This window comes from Rhincodon typus, chromosome 15 (assembly GCF_021869965.1).
Source record: "Rhincodon typus isolate 14 chromosome 15, sRhiTyp1.1, whole genome shotgun sequence".
Taxonomy (NCBI): domain Eukaryota; kingdom Metazoa; phylum Chordata; class Chondrichthyes; order Orectolobiformes; family Rhincodontidae; genus Rhincodon; species Rhincodon typus.
In genome coordinates this window covers 49,352,406-49,377,648 of record NC_063346.1, presented here as the reverse complement: position 1 = coordinate 49,377,648, position 25,243 = coordinate 49,352,406, and the positions used below count along the sequence as shown (strand labels likewise).

General features: G+C 41.1%; 1 protein-coding gene across 1 annotated transcript in view; it reads right to left on the bottom strand.

The window, feature by feature from the left end:
• Positions 1-5,469, bottom strand: part of usb1 (U6 snRNA biogenesis 1) — a 19,127-nt gene extending 13,658 nt beyond the window's left edge. Inside the window, exons 1-2 of the mRNA XM_048606002.1 lie at positions 5,198-5,469; positions 3,310-3,461 (exon numbers count right to left, since the gene is read on the bottom strand). Of these exons, the coding sequence (XP_048461959.1) occupies positions 3,310-3,461; positions 5,198-5,307 (262 nt within the window). The 5' untranslated portion in view covers positions 5,308-5,469. The remainder of the gene's footprint in view (positions 1-3,309; positions 3,462-5,197) is intronic.
• Positions 5,470-25,243: the final 19,774 nt, after the last annotated feature.

Sequence of the window (25,243 nt, the reverse complement as noted above, 5' to 3'; positions counted from 1 at the left end):
CTCCAGCATCTGCAGTTCCTACTATCTCTGTCATCTTGTAGCCATGTTTCCATAATGGCTATTATATATATTTACTTCAATAAGCAAAATCAATTCATTTACTTTGTTATAAATGCCACGTGCATTCAGATACAAAGCCTTTGTTTCGTCGTTATTACCTTTACAACATCTAGTCTTGATTCTTCATGTATTATTAGGTTTTTTTTCTCTCTCTGTTCTTCTGTCATTCTCTAACCCTCATTTCCCATTACTATTTTTCTCTCTTACCTTATTCCCGCTCTTTGTAACAAAACACATTTCCATATTTGATTGATATTTAAGAACTCCTACTTCCCTAGTTATGTGGCTAGCAAGAACCTCTCGCAGCGGTTCAGCTGTCGACCATGCCAATGGTACAAGCTCCACTTTCCCAATACTTGACCATGGCCCACAAAAAAACAGCTCATTTCTCCCATAACAGTCTTTCAGCCACATATTCATCTCTCTGATTTTAAGCACCCTATGACAAGTTACATGCAGTTCAGGTTAAAAAAAGCTAAAATTATCACAGTTCTACTGGACCATAGGGCTCATTAGACAGAGATGACTGGTGGTGGCTTAACCTGAGTGTCACCAAGTCTCAGGCAAGGGGAGCGGTTCAGAAGGAGATAACCCAGAGACTATAACCTTTGAGATTCTACCTTTTAATTTAATACCCAGCTCCACAGACTCTCCTTCATAGTTCTACTTATGTTGCTGGCACTTATGTAGACCAAGAGAAATGGATCTTCACCCTCCCACTGCAGGCTCCTCTGTGTCTCTGAGCAGATGTTCCAAGCCCCGGCTGGGCATTCAACTCAGCCACCTGGTCTCTCACTCTTTGCTGCAGAGAACAGTGCCAATCCCCTTAACTATATCCCCTACTACCATACACTCCTTGGTGCTCCACTCCTCACTTGTGGGGCTTCCTGCACCATGAATGCCACATTTAGTTTGCTAATCCACCATGTAGTGCCTGCTCTCATCTGTACAAGCTGAGGACACTTCAAATGTTTTGGACAATTACAGAAGCTGACCCTCCTGCGCTCAGAGTCCCCTTATCTATCTCACTCACAGTTACACCCACCTGTCTGATCATTGACAAGATCAGAACACCTCACACTAATTACCCCACTGGTACAAAGAATCTAGGGCACTTTTCCCCCTGCCTGATGTGTTACAGTATCTGCAGTTCAGCCTCTAGGTCATAAACTCTTGAGTTAAAGTGGCTCAAATGTCAAATGCGTATTACAGACATTTCTGCCTGGGACTTTTTTCATTGGAGTGTAGGAGGTTGAGAGGAAACCTTATGGAAGTTTATAAAATAACGAGGGGCATAGATCGAGTTAATGGTAGTTGTCTTTTCCTAGGATGGGGTATCCCAAGACTATGGGGCACATTTTTAACATGAGAGGAGAAAGATTTAAAAAGGACATGAGGGGCAAATTTTTTTTTACACAGAGGGTAGTTCGCATGTGAAATGAGCTTCCTGAGGAAGTGGTGGATGTGGATACAATTACAATGTTTAAAAGACATTTGGATAAGTACATGAGTAGGAAAGGTTTGGAGGGATATGGGCCAGGAACAGGCAGTGGGATTAGTTAGACCGAAGGGTTTGCTTCTGTGCTGTATGACTCTATGATAATGGTGTCCAGGTCCTCCCACAAGCTGCATACTTGAAACATCACCTATCCTGTCATTCTTAAATCAGTTTTAATTTAATTACTTAGTTGCATTATTTATTGGAAAATAATATCAGGAAAACTTAAAATCTTTAGGTGGTTGATCAAATTGCAATATTTCATCAAGAGCCCTATTCAGTACATTAAGAATATGAAGTTAATACAGAGACAGTGATTCAATAATCATTATTTGCAACCTTACTTCTGGAGCTCTTTCTATCCAATCTATCTAATCTAATTTATTAGCAAGAGTATTCGATCAATACTGGAGAAATTTCAGCGGTTAAATTTAAAACTAACCTGTTATGAATGCCAAAGTAATAACATTAGAATTGCTTCATTGTTTGATGAAATATATGTATAACTGAGATAACAAAGTGCACACTGAAGCAATATTATTTTTAAGCTGATTCAATTCAACACTCAGCTGGATTGCAATGCAGAGTGATGGTAATAGCACAGGTTCAATTCCCTTTTAATTTGAGGTAATCACGAAGGTCCTGCTTTCTCAACCTTGCATCACCGGAGTCATGGTGACCCTTATGTTAAACTCACCACCAATCGTCTCTCTCTAATGAGAGTTTTCAATAAAGATAGACACTAATACATGATATTTAATAATGAAATTAAGATAATCTACAAACAATCTAATTGGAAAACAAAATGATCAGAGTGTAGCCAATAACCCTGATAAAAAGATGTGCATGTGTCACAAAAGACTGCCAAGATACAAGATGAGGAAAACCATGGAAATGGTTGCTGCAGCACTAAACAACTTATCAACTGGAAGTGAAAGTGGATTATTAACTGTCCCTGTTTATTTCCCTTTTGAAATAGAAGGTATGGTCATCTATTGTGGTCATCAATATAATTACAATGGGCTATGATTAAAGTTTAGCTCCAGTCATATTTTTACACGGTGTTCTGAACATCAAACATTTCAGTGAGAAACGTTACACAAGGGGTGAGTGTTACAATCATATTGTGTAAACTCGCCAATGAAAAATATCTTTTTGCTGTACCCTGTTATTAAGAGACTATTAAAGAATTAAATAAAGCGCTTGCTTGTTTGTCTTAATAAATTTGAATTTTGATGTTCTTTATCATGTTATTGTTTGCCAGTATTGTGAAAATACTTACATAAAACTGAGTGCATCAGTATCACTTGCCTAATGATGAACTCTCATTATGTAGCATATTTATCTTACAAGTGATAACAAACAACTAAAGAATCATTTGCACAACAAATCGAATGTACAGAGGTCCACAGTCCAATAACATTAACAAAGAAGAAGCGACATTTATTCTTCTTTTGGCACAGCTAGTATTTCTTTACAATAAATAACAGCAAAAAGATATAAGACACAAGTGATTCACTTCATTGCTTTTTGGGGGATTGTTCTCCATTCAAAGTGACTGTGGGTTTTGCTTTCATAATTGCTTTGACAATTTGTTTGCTGTGAAGCACCTTGGAACATGTAACAATACAGTATGTAACCCTGAGTTCCTTCTTTCCTTTCAGACTTTGTACTGACATCACTATAAATTCCATCAGCAGTTTTCCAATTTCCATGTTGAAATTTGCTGAACTTTAAGATCAGTGACTCACATTCCAAGTACACAAGTGTTGCCCAGTTGCCTCGCTGGTGTGGAAAGCTGCGTATGCGACCATCATGCTTGGCACTATCATCCAGCTCCTCTTCAAATTCCCTGAACATACCCATTACACTCTCTGGGACTGGCAAGCGTTGGGATTTCACTCTGTGCAACACCAATAAAAACAAAACATCAACGCTCAGAGTCAGCATATAACAATTGGAATCAGTACATCACTGCGCTAAGCAAAATCCAGATAGAGGATTCAACTAAAAATGTATTGCTTGCTTTTACGCTACTTGCATTTTTTTTCTAAATTGCATATCTTTGTTTGCCTCCCATTCTTACAAGTATTTTTTTATCCTCTTTCTTATCCCTCATTGTGCTCTCCATTTCCAATTTGTAGGAAGAAATACAGAAATTTACAGCTGCATTTTTTTAAAAGCAGAATGAAATGCAAGCTGGTGTGGTGCGCCAAAATACGATGATCAGGCATATTTATTATTATTGAAATATGAGAATATTAAAGAACTCCACACACACAAAGGATAAAAATTCTATGTTACTTGAAATATAAGAATCTAAGCGAGGTAGTGGAACAAAGGGATCCATGATCGCAAATAAACAAATCACTAAATATCTGAATATCACTAACACAGAATAATCAGATTGTCTCAAATGCAAACTTTATAAAGTTAGCATAAATTATGTTAAACTTGCTTCAAACCTTAGTTAAGTCACATTTTCTCAGTGCTCTGAATTATAAAAGTGCCAATGAGGTATAAAGGACATTTAAAAGGACGATAATAAAATTGTTTGCTTAAATATATAACGATGAAAGGCTGATTGTCTTAGCTTTGGTGCTAAGCATATTGAGTTGCACATAATCTAATGTCATTTGGAAGTGCATTATAAAAGTATATTAGCTATATTAATCCTCTCTGGCACCTCATCAAAAAGTTCAATCAAACTAATTCAACAACATCTGCCTCTAACAAATCCATGATAGCTTTTCTCTAGTTAGCTTTATTTGTTCCAGTGACAGTTAACTTGGTCTTGGACGTTTACTACCCAACACTGAGGTTAAACTGACTAGTCTGGTTTGAACAAGGGTGTAGCATTTGCGAACATTCAATGTTCTGGCACATCTCTGCCTCAAGGAAAACCATATCTCCATATTTTCCAGCCTGCTTCCTTCAGCATCCCTTTGGTCCTAATGACTTACTAATGTTAAGTACAGCCATCCTTTTGAAAACATGCTCTTTATTAAATTTGAGCCCATCCAAGCCTCAGTCACTTTGTGATTTGCTACACTGTAACAGCCATTCTTTCCTGCTTAAGCAGTCATATAGTACTTTGACTATGCAGTGTCCCTCTCTCGTCCTTTTACTTTTTAAGTGCATATGGATTTCCTTTTATATATCTGCCACTCTTTTTTTCATATTTATAATACTGATTCCCTTTTTCATTTCACTTCCGAAGGTTCCATATTTAGCCTGATTTTTCACTCATATTATTCACCTTACATCTATCATCAGCCCTTTTTTTTTGTTGGTTTTTCCATTCTTTGTGCGTCTTTCACCATCCAGGGTGCTCCTGCTTTAATTGTCTTGAGTTTTCCCCCAGACATTCTATCTGTACCTAACTGAACCATCTTTTTTTTTTAAGTTACAGCTTTACCAGCCAATCTTAGATGTTGTAAGTTGTGCTGACAGAACTCGATGAAGGAGGATGTGAGAATATTTACTCTAGCAAGGTCTGTTTGGGCCGAATGGCCTGTTTCTGTGCTGTTACATTAATTCTGTTTGTTATATATATTTTGGGTAATACTTGGCTGGGGGGGAACCTCCTGGCGGTGCACACCGACCCTTCTTCCGCTAATTCCGGCCCTAGTTACTCACTCAGCCCCGCCGACAGCTCCCTGCTCTGCTGGGCCCCGGGAACCTGCTTCGCCCGGACGCCGCTTCTCCTCCTCTTCCTCGCTGCTGCTGCTGTAATTCACCAGAAACATCCCGGGGCCTAGCTTTCTCACACCCTCTCCTGTGTAGCTGCCGCCATCTTGGGCCCTGGTTCCCCCTGCTCAATGTTCCGGCCGGAACGCCGGACCCAGCAGGGGGGTTCCGGGGAACTCATACAAACAGCCGTCAGCCAGAAACCTCCCCGAAGCAACTCAGAAACTTCACCCCAGCTGCTCACATACCTCACTCGTGGTCTGTTCTTGCCAAGCTGCCAAATGATTCTAAATATGTATTTTGTTATATGCCCCTCCATCGTTTTTTTTTTGCATTTACAGCAGGATTTTTCCCCCTGTCTGATAGAAACCTCCAAAAAAACGTGAATGCCATTCGCTTTATATTGGAAAAGTCAGCATCCACAGAAAATTGGATATTTGTGTTTTGCTGTGATGTCCCAGCTCAGCATTCCTAATAATTAGAACAAAACCAAAGAGAAGTACAGCACAGGAACAGGCCCTTCAGCCCTCCAAGCCTATGCCAATCATCAGCCCTAACTAAACTAAAAAACAAACCTCTTCCCTTATTCAGTCCATATCCCTCTATTCCCTCCCTATTCCAGATGCCTCTTAAATGTAGACAATGTGCCTTCTTCCACCATCTCTTCTGGCAGTGCATTCCAGACTCCTTTCACTCTCTGTGTGAAAAACTTCCCTCGCACATCTCCCTTAAACTTTCCCCCTGTCAACTTGAACCTGTGCCCCCTTGTAATTGAAACTTCAAGCGTGGGAAAAAGCCTCTGACTATCCACCCTATCTATGCCCTTCATAATTTTGTAGACCTCTACCAGGGCTCCTCTCAGCTGCCGTCTTTCCAGTGAAAACCATCCTAGTCTTTTTAACCTTTCCTCATAGCCAATGTCCTCAAGACCCGGCAACATCCTGTTGAACCTTCTCTGCACTCCCTACAAAGCATCCACGTCCTTCTGGTAGTGTGGTGACCAAAACTGCACACAACACTCCAAACGTGGCCTAACAAGGCTTTTATATAGGTGCCACATGTTTTTTTCCTCTTTATTCATTCACAGGATGCGGGCAATGCTGGCCAGTCAGCATTTATTGCCCATCCCTAATTGCCCAGAGGGTAGTTAAGAGTCAACCACATTGCTGTGGGTCTGGAGCCACATGTAGGCCAGACCAGGTAAGGATGACAGTTTCCTTCCCTAAAGGACATTAGTGAACCAGATGGGTTTTTCTGACAATCAACAATGGATTCATGGTCGTCATTAGATTCTTAATTCCAGATATTTATTGAATTCAAATTCCACCATCTGCCATGGCAGGATTCGAACCCACATCCCCAGAATATTATCTGGGTCGCTGGGTTAACAGTCCAGCAATATTATCACGAGGCCATTACCTCCCCAAGGTTTGGCAACTCTTGTACTCCAAATCCCGGCCGATGAAGGGAAGCATGCCATAGCCTTCTTAATCACCTTGGCCGCTTGTGTTGCCACTTTTAGGGAACTATGCCCAGATACGTTTGTATGTTAATGTTCCTAAAGATTCTGCCATTTACAGTATAATTCACACCTGAATTTAATCCTCCAAAATGCATTACCTTTCATTTGTCTGGATTAAACTCCATCTGCCATTTCTGTGCCCAAGTCACCAATCTATATGCTGTTATATCCTTTCACAATCGTCGGCACTGTCAGCAACTCCACCAATCTTCGTGTCATCTGGAAACTTACTAATCAGACCACACTCACATTTTCCTCCAGATCATTTATATGTTCTACAACAACAGAAGACCTAAGACTGATCCCTGTGGAACATCACTAGTTACCAATCTCCATTCTGGAAAAACACCGTTCCACCGCTATCCTCTGTCTTCTAAGACCAAGTCAGTTTTGTATCCAACAAGCCAGACCACTCTGAATCCCACGTCATTTTAGTTTTGTACCAATCTGCCATATGGGACTTTATTAAATCCTTTACTAAAGTCCATATAAACTACATCCATAGCCCTTCCCTCATCAATTATCTTTGTCACCTCTTCAAAAAATTCAGTCAGGTTGGTGAGACATGACCTTCCCCGTACAAAACCATGCTGCCTGTCACAAACTAATCCATTTTCTTCCAAATGTGCATATATCCTGTCCTTCAGTATCTTCTCCACGAACTTCCCCACCACAGACGTCAGGCTAACTGACCTATGATATCTGCTAATGCCCCAGCTATTTCGTATACAGATTGCATGAGTGATATTTCTCGACAGTTTATTCGAAATCGCAAGCAGTGCAGACAGCAGCCTGATGTCCTGTTCTGCTGGTTATCCAAATAACTTTAAACTTCATTAACACAGGCAGCATTCTGTAGGCACAAGTACCGAAGTTGCTGGAAGCTCAGCAGGTCTGGCAGCATTTGTGAAGAAAAAGATCAGAGTTAGCATTTCAGGTCTGGTGTCTCTTCGGGTTGACCCTGATTTTTTTCTTCTCAGATGCTGCCAGACCTGCTGAGCTTTTCCAGTAACTTCTGCTTTTATTCCTGATTTACAGCATCCGCAGTTCTTTCAGTTTTTATTGTGCATTCTGCAAATTTAATTGAAGCAGTCATAATCTGGCTGGTCACTAGGGGATGCCAAAGTACATCTAATACTGAACTTGTACTTCGCAGTCTGATGGATAATTTAAAACAGTGCTGCGCAGGATAATGAGAAAATGGAATGCCTAACTACTTCTCATGCTAATCTGTCAGGCTTTGTCCAGAAAATAAATATATTCTTGTCATGTTCATTAATTCACTTTAACTTTTGATATCACTTTTATTCATCCATCCTGCTCCAACTCTCCCTGTCCACTATGTCTGCATCAAGCCCCTTGGAACTTTGGGATCTTGTTGACCCTGAGCTTCCAACTGTACAACCTCCCCATTGTCAAAACCAACTCTCTACCAACAGTCGCCTCTACTCCTGCCTCAGCTCATCTGCTGCAGGAACTCTCGTCGTTGCCATTGTTATCCCCGGACTCGACAGTTCTACTCTTCTCTTGGCTAAGCTCTTACCTTTCAAACTGAAAGTCTTGCATTTGAATAGTGCTTTTCACATTCATTGGAAATCAAAGGCCATTACAACCAATGGAGTTCATTTTTGGAAGTTCAGTCACTGTTATAATGTAGGAAACCTTCCCATACATCAGATAGTGCCAAAAATCCACTGGTTCTGTCCTACCTCACAGCAAACCATGCTCACCGCCCATCCCTGTGTTTGATATCCAACATTGGACATTTTAAACATCTCATCCTTGTTTTCAAATCCTGCTAATGGTTTGCTCCTCCCTGTGTCTATAAACAACTTCAGCCCTAAAACCCTACAACATGACTATGCTTCTCTAATTCTGGTCTCTCAGATATTCCTGATTTTAATTGCTCAGCTATTGGATGCGCTAGTACATTTACCCTAAACTCTGGTATTCCCTCCCTAAAGCTCCTCATCCCTCTATGTCCCTTTCCTATTTTAAGACACTGCTTACAACTCATCGTTTTGACTAAGATTTTGGATATTTGCTTGAATTGTGATTCGGTGTCAAATTTCCTTTGATGATCTGCACTCAAAGTCCTCTGGGATGTATTATTGTTCGTAAGAGCAGGGGATGAGCTGCAGAAAAGAATGAAACAGGTTGGATAGCAATTTCTGCACATCTGCCTGATACAGATTACCAAGTCTGTCACAGAAAGGAGACTTCAGTCTCTTCTTTCATTGACATTCATCTCACCCAGGAGTAACATTCCCACACAGGTCATACTGCTGACATTCACAAACTTAAGTCTAGCATTCAGGACTAAGGGGAGGCCGGAGACTTCCATGAGTCTAGTGGGGTATTCCTGCTTGATCAACAGGGAATGCTGAGGAAGGCATTTAACTTGTGGTCTAGCAGCTCCTGCTTTCCATGCACTGCAACGTTTCTGATCGCTATGAAACCTCTGCAGCAAAAGGGAATTTTTAATCAGCGACCTAATTACACTGCACAGCCCAATTTAAATTGTTTAATGAAATGTCATACCTGTCCACAATGGGACATTCATATACTCTCATCCTCTGTATAAAAACTCACACATGCAGCATGTTCATTCCACATATTTAACTCGGTAAACACCAGGCCCTCCTTTTGTCTGTCTTAGCAGGATTATTATTATTGTTCTTCAGGTCAGTGTCTTTCCTGCTCGTATCCCAAAGGAAGTAGTTGCAATCTCCAATCACTAATTACTCACAGCACTAACTTTGGTTGACTCAGTTCATAGAGTCTATCCTTCGGTCTAACAAGTCCACACCAACCATGTTCCCAACTAAACTAGTCCCAACTGCCTGCGTTTGGCCCATATCCCTCCAAACATTTCCTTTTCATGAACTTATCCAAATGTGTTTTAAATGTTATAACTGTACCCACATCCACCACGTCCTCCAGCAGTTCATTTCACACACAAACCACTCTCTGTGTAAAAAAAGTTGCCCCTAATGTCCTTTTTAAAACTTTTTCCTCTCCTTAAAAATATGCCCCCATGTTTTGAGCTCCCCCACCCTCAGGAGAGGACCCCTGATATTTACCTTATTTATGCCCCTTATGAAATCCTATAAGGTTACCCCTCAACACCTATGCCCCAGCCTCTCCTTATAACTCAAACCCTCCATTCCCAGTGAAATCCCGAGCCCTCTCCAATTTAGTAATATCCTTCCTGTAGCAGGGCAACCAGAACTGGACACAGTATTCCTGTACAACCTCAACATAACATCCCAACTCCTATACTCAAAAGACTGAGCAATGAAGGCAAGTGTGCTAATCACGTTTAACACACTTTAACCCTCCTCCTGGACACCACCCCAAGGCCTCCTACCCTCCCTCGACCTCTTCATCTCCAACTGCCGTCGAGACATCAATCGCCTCAACCTCTCCACCCCACTCACCCACTCCAACCTCTCCCCCACAGAACGTGCAGCCTTCCGCTCCCTCCGCTCCAATCCCAACCTCACCATAAAACCTGCAGACAAGGGAGGCGCAGTTGTAGTATGGCACACTGACCTCTACATCGCCGAGGCCAGACGCCAGCTCTCTGACACCTCCTCCTACCGCCCCCTTGATCATGACCCCACCCCTGACCACCAAACCATCATCTCCCAAACCATCCACAACTTCATCACCTCAGGTGACATCCCACTCACAGCCTCCAACCTCATCGTTCCCCAACCCCGCACCGCCCATTTCTATCTCCTTCCCAAAATCCACAAACCTGACTGCCCTGGTCCACCCATTGTCTCCGCCTGCTCCTGCCCCACCGAACTTATCTCCACCTATCTCGACTCCATTTTCTCCCCCTTGGTCCAGGAACTCCCTACCTACGTCCGTGACACCACCCATGCCCTCCACCTCCTCCAAAACTTCCAATTTCCTGGTCCCCAACACCTCATCTTTACCATGGATGTCCAGTCCCTATACACCTGCATTCCCCATGCAGATGGCCTAAAGGCCCTCCACTTCTTCCTGTCCCGCAGGCCCGACCAGTCCCCCTCCACTGACACCCTCATCTGCTTAGCCGAACTCGTCCTCACCCTCAACAACCTCTCTTTCAATTCCTCCCACTTCCTACAGACAAAGGGGGTGGCCATGGGTACCCGGATGGGCCCAAGCTATGCCCGCCTCTTTGTAGGTTACGTGAAACAATCCCTCTTCCGTAGCTACACTGGCCCTAAACCCCACCTCTTCCTCCGTTACATTGATGACTGTATTGGCGCCGCCTCGTGCTCCCACGAGGAGCACGAACAGTTCATCCACTTCACCAACACCTTCCACCCCAATCTTAAGTTCACCCGGACCATCTCTGATACCTCTCTCACCTTCCTGGACCTCTCTGTCTCCATCTCTGGCAACCACCTGGAAACCAATATCCATTTCAAGCCCACCGACTCCCACAGCTACCTAGAATACACCTCCTCTCACCCACCTTCCTGCAAAAATGCCATCCCCTATTCCCAATTCCTTCGCCTCCACCGCATCTGCTCCCAGGATGAGGCATTCCACTCCTGAACATCTCAGATGTCCTTGTTTTTCAAGGACCGCAACTTCCCCCCCTCAGTGGTTGAGAACGCCCTCGACTGGGTCTCCCACATTTCCTGCAACTCATCCCTCACACCCCCTCCCCACAATAACAACCAAAACAGAATACCCCTCGTCCTCACGTACCACCCCACCAACTTCCGGATCCAACGCATCATCCTCCGACACTTCCGCCATCTGCAATCCGACCCCACCACCAAAGACATTTTTCCCTCCCCACCCTTATCTGCTTTCTGGAGGGACCACTCTCTCTGAGACTCCCTTGTCCGGTCCACACACCCCTCCAGCCCCACCACACCCGGCACTTTTCCCTGCAACTGCAGGAAGTGCTACACCTGCCCCTACACCTCCCCCCTCACCCCCCCATCCCAGGCCCCAAAAAGACTTTCCACATCAAGCAGATGTTCTTCTGCACATCAGCTAATGTGGTAAACTGTATCCGCTGTTCCCGTTGCGGCCTCCTCTACATCGGGGAAACCAAGCGGAGGCTTGGGAACCACTTTGCGGAACACCTACATTCGGTTCGCACTAAACAACTGCACCTCCCAGTCGTGAACCATTTCAACTCCCCCTCCCATTCTGTAGACGACATGTCCATCCTGGGCCTCCTGCAGTGCCACAACGATGCCACCCGAAGGTTGCAGGAACAGCATCTCATATTCCGCTTGGGAACGCTGCAGCCCAATGGTATCAATGTGGACTTCACAAGCTTCAAAATCTCCCCTCCCCCGACCGCATCCCAAAATCAGCCCAGCTTGTCCCCGCCTTCCTAACCTGTCCTTCCTCCCACCTATCCCCTCCTCCCACCTCAAGACTCACCCCCATCTCCTACCTACTAACCTCATCCCGCCCCCTTGACCTGTCTGTCCTCCCTGGACTGACCTATCCCCTCTCTAACTCCCCACCTACTTTCACCTTTACTGGCTCCATTACTGCCTCTTTGACGTGTCTGTCTCCTCGCCATCTATCTTCTCCTCTATCCATCTTCTATCCGCCTTCCCCTCTCTCCCTATTTATTTCAGAACCCCTTTCCCCTCCCCCATTTCTGAAGAAGGGTCTAGGCCCGAAACGTCAGCCTTCCTACTCCTCTGATGCTGCTTGACCTGTTGTGTTCAGCCAGCTCTACACCTTGTTATCTCAGATTCTCCAGCATCTGCAGTTCCTGCTATCTCTGAAACATCTTTATAACCACTCTGTCTGCCTGTGAAGCAAATTTCAAAGAATTATGTACCTGAACCCCTAGGTCTCTCTGTTCTGCAATACTACCCAGGGCCCTACCATTAACTGTAAAAGCCCTGCCCTTGTGTGTTTTATCAAAATGCAATACCTCACATTTATCCAAATTAAACTCCATCTGCCACTCCTCAGCCCATTGACCCAATTGATCAAGATCTCTTTGTAGTCTTAGATAACCTTCTTGACTGTCCACTATACCACAAATTTTGGTGTCATCCGCAAACTTCCTGATCATTCCTTCTGTATTCTCATCCAAATCATTTATATAGTTAAAGCTAGCTGGGAATGTAGTGCGTGATGCAAATTTTACAAATGCTTCCATTTATTTAGTGCCTTTCACACTCCAGGACATTTCAAAACAGATACATAGCAAATGAGTCCATTTTAAACTGTAGTTACTATTACTGAAGAGAGGCAGGCAGTTACCTTGCAACAAGTTTCTGCAACCAACAAATTGTAGCTGCCATGTTTAAATGGGCTATTATGTGAAGCTTAAAGTGCAGGCAGCAAAATATCCAAGAAGTCATTGGAAATATAATATCAGCAGCACCTGATGTAAGGTGCTGAGTGCCCCTAGATTGCACCTAGAACAAGACTATGCAGGAAATAATATTTTGCACACATTAACATGGGGTGTGTTAGACAGTATGCACAGAGTGGGTTCAAAGTACTTGGCACAAAGACAAAGGGTGTAACCTGCTTACCTATCAGAAATGTGTCTTTCAGCCTGTAGTCACAAGTTGTGGCACTGTTGATCTTTTAGTGAAACACTTTATAACCAAGGCCAAAAGTGTGTCTATAGACTTCACTCTTTCAGTACAATTAATCTGTAGGCCAGTTCATGTGGCCCCAACGGTTGTTCCTTCTTTTTCTTATTCTCTATTTCCCTTGCACAGTTACCTCTTTGAACAGAAAGAAAATATGATCATAAACAAACACTATTAAAGAGTAGTAATGTTGATCCTATGGCTCAGGATGTGCTTTCCTTGAAATAAGTGTTAAATACCATGTCAGATTATGTGCAGAATGCTAAATAAAGCGAGGGAAAGAAAGATTAATTAATACACGTTAAAAAAGCAACAGATTGAAAAAGTAAAGATAACATTCGATTTTGTGGTATCCCCACAGCAATTAAAATCTGAACAAATGAGATTCTGCAGTTTTTGGAACTCTCTGCCACAAAGCAGATCTGACCCTCAACACCATGACCTCCACCACATCTAAACGAGCAACAAATTCTAGTCAGAAAGGGGAATGAAGTCTGGGCAGTTAGCACCAACCATTACCCTCATCAGGCCACTCTAAGCAACTAAGCAAACTGCTGTGCCCAAACACCACATTTACTGCCTCCCCCCACTCCAAAAAGGAATGCATTCTTCTGTGGTAACGTATACTTTCACATGTATTTTATAGTCCAGAGCTGTGAGGGATGATGGTAGATGTTTTGAGAGAACTCTGCAGTCACCGTACCTTGGACTGCTACACAATGTATTGTGCTTCTCCCACAGGCAGTTGGTTACTTATTGCGACATCATCAATTCTATACTGTTTGGTGCTATAGGGTGTTGGATGTCTGCAATTGCTGTCTTAGAGGCTATACTATCTTACTAAGCTGCTGTTGCTCCAAGTCCCTTACAGCCCTAGTTTTTCCTTAACTTAGAGTAAGGATCTCTCACTCTCTATGGTGCTATAAACTTTTTATTTACACTATATATTATACTGAATGCAGCTCTCTAGTACAGAGTCTCTCTTCTGCCCCTCTTTTTGTTTCAATCACTTGTTTCTCTTCTGTTGTGCCACTTACATCATCATCATTGACAATTTCCTATCCCATTGTACTACAGCAGAGCTTCCAATTTTCATTCCATCACATACATGACCAGGAATTTCTCCCACTCTCACACCTGTCATCACATCCTGGAATGGGATTTAATTCTAGAGTTTCTGGCTCAGAGCCAAGGATGCTATCCACTACACTATCTCTGCTCTACAGCTAGCAACAATTTTTTTCAGTATCAGAGAGGTTATTCAGCCGTAATCATGACCAGTTACATAATCTTTAAAAAAATATTTACTTTGGAATGGACAAGAGCTAACTTTCTCTCAGGGGGTTAGTGTTCATCCATCACAGCAATGTTAAGTTATTCCGTGTGTTTCAATTTTGAGTATTTCAGTGAGATGCCATTATTGTCCGGCTGCTGGAGAAGTAGGACATCTTCAACAGCAACCTTCAGGTTTCTGTGTTTGACTGTGCATGCATGAGCACCAGAAATTGCTGTCCAATTAACAGTTTAATAACGACAAGACCAGAGAACATCATTGTTTATCTGTTGCAACATCCGGGGCACTATGTAGATGGGCAGAATAATGGCAAATGAAGTTTGATGCAGATGAGTGTAACAAAAAGAAAGTACCATAAGACATAGGATCAGAATTAGGCTATTGAGCCCACCAGGTTTACTCTGCATTCAATGAGATTGTGGCTGAGCTGGTAACCCTGAACTCCATTTCCCTTCCATTATTCACATTATCTTTGATTTCCTTACTGATTAAAAATCTATCCCAGTCTTGAATATGCTTAATGACCCAGCCTCTATAGCCCTGTGCAGTGAAGTATTTCACAAATTTACCCCCCTGAGAGAGAAGAAATTCCTCCTTATCTGTGTCTTAAAAGGGTGACCCCTTTTTCTGAGATTAGGAGCATAGCAGAGCCAGGGACCTGGGTTTGATTCCACCCTCAGGCAACTGTCTGTGTGGAGTTTGCACATTCTCCCAATGTCTGCATAGGTTTCCTCTGGGTGCTCCGGTTTCCTCCCACAGTCCAAAAGATGTGCAGGCTGGGGGACTGGGCATGCTAAATTCCCCGTAATTTTCAGGCATGTGTAGATTAGATGTGTCATAAGGGATTGGGTCTAGGTGGGATGCTCTGAGGTCAGTGTGGACTTGTTGGACCGAAGAGCCTGTTTCCACAATGTGGGGATTCTATGATGTATTCTATGATTTATGGTCCTGAACTGTCCCACAAAGGGAAGCAACCTTTCTGCATCAACCCTTGTGAAATTACATAAGAATCTTGTACCTTTCAATGAGGTCATCTCTCATTCTTCTAAACTTCAATGAGTACATGACCAACCTACTCAATATTTTGTTATAAGACAGTCTTTCCTCAGCAGGTGTCAGTCTAATGGGCCTTCTCTAGATTGCCCCCAATGCCAGGTTATCTTTCCTGAGATACGCGGAATAAAAACTGTTCATATTATTCAATCTGTGGTCTCACTAGTGCCTTGTGTAATTTTAGTAAAATCTCCTTACTTCTAAATTCCATTCCCTCAGAAATATTAGCCAGTATTCCATTTGCCTTCTCTATTACCTGCTGGATTTGAATGCTAGTTTTTTGTAATTTATGCACGAAGACTCCCAAATCCCTCTGTTCTGTAGCTTTCTGTGGTACTATAGAGTACTGTATGCAATTTTATCATCATATCATAAGAAGGACAGAGAGATAGTAAAAGCAAGTATGGAGAAGATTTACAAAGGAATGTGTGAGTATCCATACCAGGAAAAGTTTGATAGACTGGGATTCTTTTCTCTTGAAAGACATAAGCTGAGCAGTAACCTAATAGAGGACTTTCAAATTATGAAAGGTCTTGATAGAGCGGATACAGAAAGAATGTTTCCTCTTGTTGGGAACTAGAGGCCGTCAATATAAGATCATCACCAAAAATCCATTAGGGAATTCAAAAGAAACTTCTTCACTTAAATTGTGGTGAAAATGTGGAGTGTTCTACCACCGGTGCTGGTTGAAGTGAACAGTATAGATGCGTTTAAGGGGAAAATAGACAAGCATATGAGTGAGAAGGGACTCGGGAGCTAAAGTAATAGATTTAGATGAGGAAAATTTGGAGAAGACTTGAGTGGAACATAAACAGCAGCACATGGCTGGTTGGATTCAATGAGCTCTTTTGGTATTGTACATCCTAAGGAGCATATGTAAAGTTTCTCTTCGCACAGAATAATGGATTTGACAACTAGATGTGTCTTTGAGGGAATTGGAGAATTTTTCTGGATAGATGAAGTTCAATGAATCAAATGACCATCCTCATCCATAATTACCTCGTGAAATGTCACAGGTAAATGCCACCCTATTTTTCTTTGGCTACACTCATAAATATTCCCAATAAAGGTCTCTGATAGTAATAATTAGTCACTTTGTCTAATAGTTTCCTCTTCTTAGCCCAGAGTGCAAAGACAATCCTATTACTGCCCAGGCAAAAATGAGCTGATTCATCGCAGACTGATAATTGGAAAAAAAGGGCAATATGAATGGTCATGTAACCTGAATCAGAAAGATGCACTTAGACAAGATAGTTGCCTGATAAAGGATGACTATGCCAGAAATGTCTGTTTTTGCTGATTCTAAACCCAGCCCTGTTTTAATACTGCGATTTCTGTCAACCATAGTGATAATGCAACACCCTGCAAATATTCACTTTCAATACCAAATGCCATATTTATGTTACACCCTGAAATAAATTATTACTTTGAATATTTTGTTACTGTATTTAGGCTACCAAAATTGTCAAATTTCATTCTTGGTTTCAAAATCATCTATAACTTAGATTCTTACTGCCTCTCTAGCCCCCAGTAAGACATCAGTCCAATGTCTCTGCACTCTTCAATATCTGTCCTCTTGCATATTTCTACAATTGGTGGTTATATCTATAGCTGTTAATTCATAGTGTTTGAAACTAGGTCCTTAAATCTCTCCAACTCTCGATTTATCTGTCCACTTTAAGATACTCCTTAAAACCTTCTTCTTTGACTTGTTTTAATGTTACCCTACATGGCTTGGTGTCAAATCATCTTTAATATCGTTCTTATGAAACACCTCAGGCATTTTACTCTATTAAAAGCTTTATGTAATCGCAAGTTGTTGATGCTGCTGAAAAATGGTGATTAATTCTTGTCAGAAAATAGAATCAGAATCAAAAATTGTTCATTTGTGTTCAAGTTTAGTTGTGATTACTTGTCTCCCTGGATGATATTCATTGCTTTAATGCATTGCCTGTTATCACTATGTACAACTACATCAATAAACCAAGAAATTTGCATAAATGAACTGGTGGGGGCGAGGGAGGAGATTTGGAGCCTCACCCTAGTGAACACAAGTGCAAAATTTGTCATTAAAATGCCAATATTACTTACATCGCCCCTTCTATTAAACCTTAAATCCTGCCATTGATGGTCCTCATGACATCATGATTTTACTAAGGTTGACAGATGTCACTGCCCACCTCAACATGTTGAAACATCAGTTGGTCAAGACTGGTTATGTGTGTCCAAGTTGCACCTGAAATCAATGGATGAAAGGTCACAATTGACTTACTGGGAGAAGAATAAACTAAGCACTATTATCTTAGCGAATGGTCTCTAAAGCACACAAGGTGCTGAAACAGGACGACGTAATGTGAAGTTTTCAACATGACAGAATTAAATTTGTGAAAAACATCACCAGTTTTAGTTAATATCTTTCAGTGCGGGAGTTAAAAACATATGATTCGGAGAAAGAGAAGTATACAGTTTTAGTTAGTGTTGGACAACTCAGAGGAAGAAAATGATCAGACAGCAACAAAGTATGGACATCTCCAAAAGTGAAGCTGAGCATTCCAGACTGAGTAATAGCATTTTATTTTCTCTATTCATTCACGGGATGAGGGTGTCGCTGGCTAGGCAGCATTTACTGCCCATCCCTAATTGCCCAGAGGGCATTTATTGCATCAAGTACTAAGCTACTGGACAACCAATATTGTGAGCCTGCAATTCATAGAGGGATAGCCGTAATATTGAAAACTCAGTATTTATTAACGATATGTTGAATGTAAACTGCAGTAATAGTGATCATCTTAATCCTGCCACAGACACGCATGCACAAAACTAACATACAATTTCTATGTTATGTCTGAACATCTTAGCAATCCTATTTATGGTCAATTTCATTGCAGACTTTGCATTTCACATTGTTTAAGCTCCACAGAACATCTTCCACCAGATGATACCAGATAGCACTATGGTTTCAAAACATCAACTTATGAAATGTTCCCTGACTGAGCTCTAACCCATTGCCTAAACATTCAGATCTATTCAGAAATTTCATCTACTTAACAATGAAATAGTGTTTTTTGCTGATATGAAAACAATTCATTCACATTATTAATGGTTGCTTGGGATGCACACCGAGATGCTATGGAGAGCAATCAACTCGTTGATATGTGCTCTATGTTTTGCCATGCTGGTCCTGACGAAGTGATACACGTTCAAAATGACATGCTCAGGGGCCCCTAAAACTTGCAGCAGCTGCTACAAAGGCACAATGGGAAAAGGCTACCATTTAAGGCCCGCCCACGCTAGTATAATGAAGGGCTGGAATCCATGGGTAAAGCTCTCAAGTTCTATGGACCAGAGAACATTTGGCATTTGAAATATAACTGCTATATCTTGTAAAAGTAACATGTAACGCTAAGTGTAACATGGCATCATAATGTTGCAAGTACTATGTTGAAGGGAAATGAACTGTAGGACACTTTATGTGATTTCAAATTTGAACTGTTAGTTAACTGTACTTTTACAAGTTTAATGAATGGAGTATCTTCTCTCAAAGTGGTATTTGACTGGACTTTACGAATGATTGTGCTTTCATGCACTGAAGTGTTTAAATTAATGCGTTATGCTAGCTTTTATTGTGCAAAGTTGACAGCACTCTTGCATCTGAGTCACCAAGTTCCAGGTTCAAGTCCCACTCCTGGGTGTCCACAAGAATCCAGGCTGACACTCCAGAGCTGAAGAAGTGCCACACTGTCGGAGGTGCAGCTTTTTGAATGTTAAACCGATGCCCAAGCTGGCTGCTTGAGAGAATGTAAAAGATCCAATGTCTGTATTTCAAAGGAGAACAGAGGAATTGTCCATGGCCGATATTTAACCTTCATGAACAACACAAAACAGATTGCCTGGTCATTATGTAATTGTCGCTTATGAGAGCTTGCGGAATGCAAATTATCTGTAATTGTAAAGTGCTTTGAGACATGCACGGGTAATGAAAAGTGCTTTATGAATGCAAGTCTTTCTTTTCCTTTCTTTTAATTGTCCCATGTTCTGGGTGGTTACTTCTTAATGTAACACCCAACTGACTCTATAGAAATAATTTGAACCATTTGAAAACTTAATGATGAAGCTGTAAGTGACTAACTGACAAGAATATTCATGCCGAACCATATTCTCGAGGACAATGGGTAGTTCAAATAATTATTATTTAATCCCAATTAATTATGTGTGTTGACATCAAATTTCAAAAGAGCTATTTCTAAATAATTTCTTAATTGTAGAGCAATTTTACAAATTCCTGTCTCCTCTGTGAAGTTCCACCTGCGGAAAACACTCTTTGAGAGTTCACGGGTATTGAGGATTCAGGTGTGGATCATCCATTCATTCATTTCCAATCAGGAGCATAATGATTGGAATAAATGTTGGCCCAGCCAGCAATGACCATAGACATGTTTTTTTTTAAATCAAGGCACTTACTACATTATTTCCCACACTGCTCCATCAACATATCAAACTCTTAAACTATGTTGCAGTGGATGGCAAGAAGTGATTTGGGATATATTTTTATGCAATGTCACCTGTTTAAGTTTGAACTTCTTCCTTCCATGGTACAGTGAGCTCACTAATACCCATCATCAAATTAAAAGAATGGTGCTGATCAGCCCAGCAGAGATATTTAATTTCCAAAACAAAAATGAACAGTTCAAAAATAAATCCTATATTTTAATCAGTTCATATCTGCACACAATTCATCAGGATTTAGATACTGAGGATATGGAGCTCAGGGATGCAGTATCAATGCATTCATTCTAAGTCAAACACTGAAACCTGAATATTGGTGTCACACATCCTGACTACTAACAATTCTGATGCAACATTTGGAAATATGTCTGCAGAAATGCTCCTCCTCATTTTCCTGCAAGGTAGTGATTTTCTGAACCTCTGCAAGCACAGGCATAAAACCAAATAACCCACACCCTTATTGGCTACATGTTGACAGGTTAAAACCATGCCAGTCATTATTTGGTAGATTTGGCAGCATTTATTGTGTAAGTGCCTTGAATACGTCTACAGTTATAAAGTTTTTTTATTGCACAAATATTTGAACAAGTTTGATGTTGTTTTGTGAAGTGAGTGTTGAGTATTCGGTGCAGAAAGAATTTACCACAGTTACAACACTTTCACATTAAAGTTGAAGTGAAACTTAACTGCAACTAGCCTTCACACAATGAAAGATTCTGAGTGTCTAAGAGAGATTTCAGACTTACTGTAGTCTCGCTGTGTAATATATCAAGAAATGATTAGTTAGTCCTGACATTTTGCATCATTATTTTCCTGACTGGAAATGAGTGATTGGATGGTTTCTGAATTCTCAAAACCAGTGAACTCTCAAAGAATGCTTCCAACAGGTAAAAATTCATGGAGGAGGCAGAAATTTGTAAAATTGCTCTATAATTAAGAAATTATTTACAAAGTCCTCTTTTGAAATTTGATGTCAACACACAATTAATTGGCATTAACTAATCATTAGTTGAACTAACTTGATTTTATAAAATTAACTGGTTGTTCACTGTCAACTTCTGCTCCATTTTAGTATTTGGTGTTGCACTACTAGATATCCAATGCGTTGGATACTAAGTCCACAATAGTTCATAGAGATAGTGGTTCAGCTTTCTTGTTCAAGAGACATTGGGAATTCAGATTGATATCTGATTGTACTAAATGAATCTAAAAAAAGTTTTAATTTACTTCACCCTACATCAGGCTGGATTGTTGATGTGCCAGAGCAGCTCTGCTATTCACTGAATAGAAACAAGTGGAAAGATAGAGGTAGCTTCTCTCTCCCATACATGCAACTTCGAGCAGCAGTTACTTCAGTGTTGAAGGGCCTCTTATCGGACTTCTGCCTTTGAAAACTCCCCCCACCCTCACCATCTCACTTCCTTTATTAGATTTTAATGGTGCACTTTGCCAGTAATTGGCCAACCCATCTAAAATTGTGTCAGTGGTTTGTTAACACAGAGCCAGGTCGGGTCCCAAATTTGATACTGATTTTGGGATCCTGTACCAGAAGGACGGTTCTGGCAAACGACAGCTATTCGCAAACTACCATCTTTTTCTGGTTTGAGCTTGAAATTGTAAGAACAGACGTACATACAAACATAAGAATTTGGACCAGGAGTAAACATTTTGGCCAGGCCTGCAGCCATTAACTAAAATCATGCCTGATCTGATTGTTCACACAACTCTACTTTTCAGCAGTAACCTTCTTGAGAATCTTTGACTTCCTTGTTAGTCAAGAATTATTTGCACCCCAACCTAAAAATATTCAGTGACACTTCCTCCACTGCTAATTGGGGAAGAGAAACCCAAAGGATCACAACTCCTCGAGAATAAAAATACTCTTAATCTCTGTCTTAATTCAGAGAGCCCTTTTTGTTAACTGGACATTGCTTCTAGACTCATCCACAAAAGCAAGCATCCTTTCAGCACCCACGCGTTTATGTCTCGTGGGGATCTTACAGAGTTTCAATAAAATCACCTCTCATTCTTGTCAACAGATGAAGACTCACCCTGTCCAAACCTTCCTCAGAAATTAACCCTCTGACCCAGGAAGGAATTGAGCGAACCATCCCGGCAATGCTACTATGCAATAAAGTTGGATCTTAAATAAGGGGCCAAAACTGCACAGTACTTTGTTCTCATACGGATTGTGATATAAAAAAAAACAAATGCAGAAACTCCATCAAATCATTCACTCCACCATTCCCCACAATGCCTCTTGACAAATGGTTTAAAGCAATAAACCTAACAGGCGTGATGGTGTGTAATTTATAGTTAACACAGTGTGGAGCTGGAGGAACACAGCAGGCCAGGCAGCATCAGAGGAGCAGGAAAGTTGACGTGACATGTCGGGTTGGGACTCTTCTTCAGAAGATAACACGCTGTGTTACCTCTGATTCCAGCATCAGCAGTTCTTACTATCTCATGGTGTGTAATTTCCTTTCTGAGGTACAAATTGTTAACTCCTTATTAGAAAAATTAAGTTAACACATAGAGAGTGACAATTACCACAGGACATTAAGACCATAAGACCATAAGACATAGGAGCAGAAATTAGTCCATTCGGCCGATCGAGTCCCCTCGACCATTCAATCATGGCTGACAAGTTCCTCAACCCCATTCTCCCGCTTTCTTCCCGTAACCCTTGATCCCCTTGATAATGAAGAACCTATCTATCTCAGTCTTAAATGTACTCAATGACCTGGCCTCCACAGCCTTCTGTGGCAGTAAATCCCATAGATTCACCACTCTCTGGCCGAAGAAGTTTCTCCTTATCTACGTTCTCTAAGGTCTTCCCTTTCATCTAAGGTTGTGCCCTCGGGTCCTAGTCTCTCCTACAAATGAAAACATCTTCCCAACATCCACTCTGTCCAGGCCATTCAATATTCTGTAAGTTTCAATTAGATCCCACCACCTCCCTCCCCCCCATCCTTCTAAACTCCAATGAGTATAGTCCCAGAGTCCTCAAATGTTCCTCATATGTTAAGCTTTCCATTCCTGGGACCATTCTCATGAACCTCCTCTGAACCTGCTCCAGGGCCAGTCCATCCTTCCTGAGATATGGGGCCCAAAACTGCACACAATACTCCAAATGTGGCCTGACCAAAGCCTTATAAAGACTCAGTAGTACATCCCTGCTTTTATATTCAAGTCCTCTCAAAATAAATGCCAACATTGCATTTGCCATCCTGACTACTGACTCAACCTGCAAATTTACATTGAGAGAATCCTGGACTCGATCTCCCCAGTCTCTTTGCACTCAGACTTCTGAATTTTCTCCCCATTTAGAAAATAGTCCATGCTTTTATTCTTCTTACCAAAGTGTATGATGTTTAATTTGTTGATAATACACAAATAATAATTTTGAAATCAGCTCATACAGTTGATATTAGTTCACATAGATATGAAATCTCAGAATATATACACTGAGGACATGAAGCTTGGGGAATACCGTACAAATGGACGATCTTTGCGCATCTAGATTTGCAAATGTTATTTGGCAAGGTCCTAACCAATGTGTGTGTCAGTGAAATTAAAGCATCTAATGTCAACAGGACATCGGAGCATCAACACAAATGTGGCACAGGAACAGAGTACAAAGATTGTCCTGGTGAACATTTGGTTTTTGGACTGGAGGGAAGTGTACAGTAGTCAGATACTGCAGACAATAATTTTGATAATATATGTGATGTTATATTCTGATCTTGTTATGGCCGATATACAAAATATGAACTGATCCGTTTCCTTGTCTCACTCCTCCACTTGTCACAAGTATTTGAATTTTAAAAGTGGGTGTTAGTGATATTTCGAATGTAGATGTTTAGACTCTATTCAGCTGACTATCAGAAACAAATCAGTCCCATTGCTTCAGTAACCCTAACCTGAACCTTTCTCATGTATTGCAATAAAATTTATTCAAGCAAAGATATAAAAATTATTCACAAGATCATTACACGTGCAATTATGAAAAACTGATCTTCGTGAAAATAAACACACTGCTCCAAATATAGGAAGAAAATGCAGAACCTTCATAGGGTTATCTTTAATTACATTGGTAAAGCAATGGTTAAATTGAAGAAAATAACTAATCTCAGGTTGCCCAAATGTCTGCAACCAATGTCAATTTTTCACACAGTTTGCTGGTACTCAGATGTCTTACTGTATTAATAATGTTTTGCTGATTTAATATTTTCTGGAGACAGGGGTGGTAGATTTCAATTTCTCTTTTCAGAAATCTATACTTGTGGTGATTATGCTTTCTGGTTGGTTCTCAGCCGATAAACATTGATGAAAGGACAAAGTCAGAAATCACATGACACCAGATTATAGTCCAACAGGTTTATTTGAAAACATAAGCTTTCGGAACCTCAGTCCATCTTCAGGTGTTAGTGACAGAGATAGTATCAGACACAGAATTTATAAGTAAAAGATTAAAGGTTCACACCACTGATGAGGATGTATTAAACAAACCTAAGATGCTCTTAATTCTTTAATCAGTTAGAAGATTTTAATATAATCTCTATATATGTAAATTCCCAAAATCTATTCAAGTCACATTCCTGAGAGAACTGAAGGTTTTATTAGTGTAAAGAACAGAAGAGAGAGAGTTGTTTGTTCTGGTGAAATATCTTTCAGACTGTGTTCAAATTCAGTAGCTTCGCCATACGTAAAAAGTGTCTCATGTAACCTCTCTCTGGAAGTACTATAGATTCAGCAAGTCTAGCTGACCAAACTCTTTTCAAATCCAAAGTTTTCTCTGCTGCAGCCCAGTGACTTTGCTCTGCAAAATGTTGTTTCCAAGCCATTTAAATTATGTCTATGTTAGGGAGAAATGTCAAAGAGCAGCCTCAAGTTCTGTGTTCAGAGGTACAAATGATCTTTATTCGAGCTCTTTACCACACATGTGGGAGAGGATAGAGACCACTCTAAATCTGGCTTTCAAATGGGGCCCAGTTACCCTCTTAATCCAGCTTAGATCAGAAGAGAGG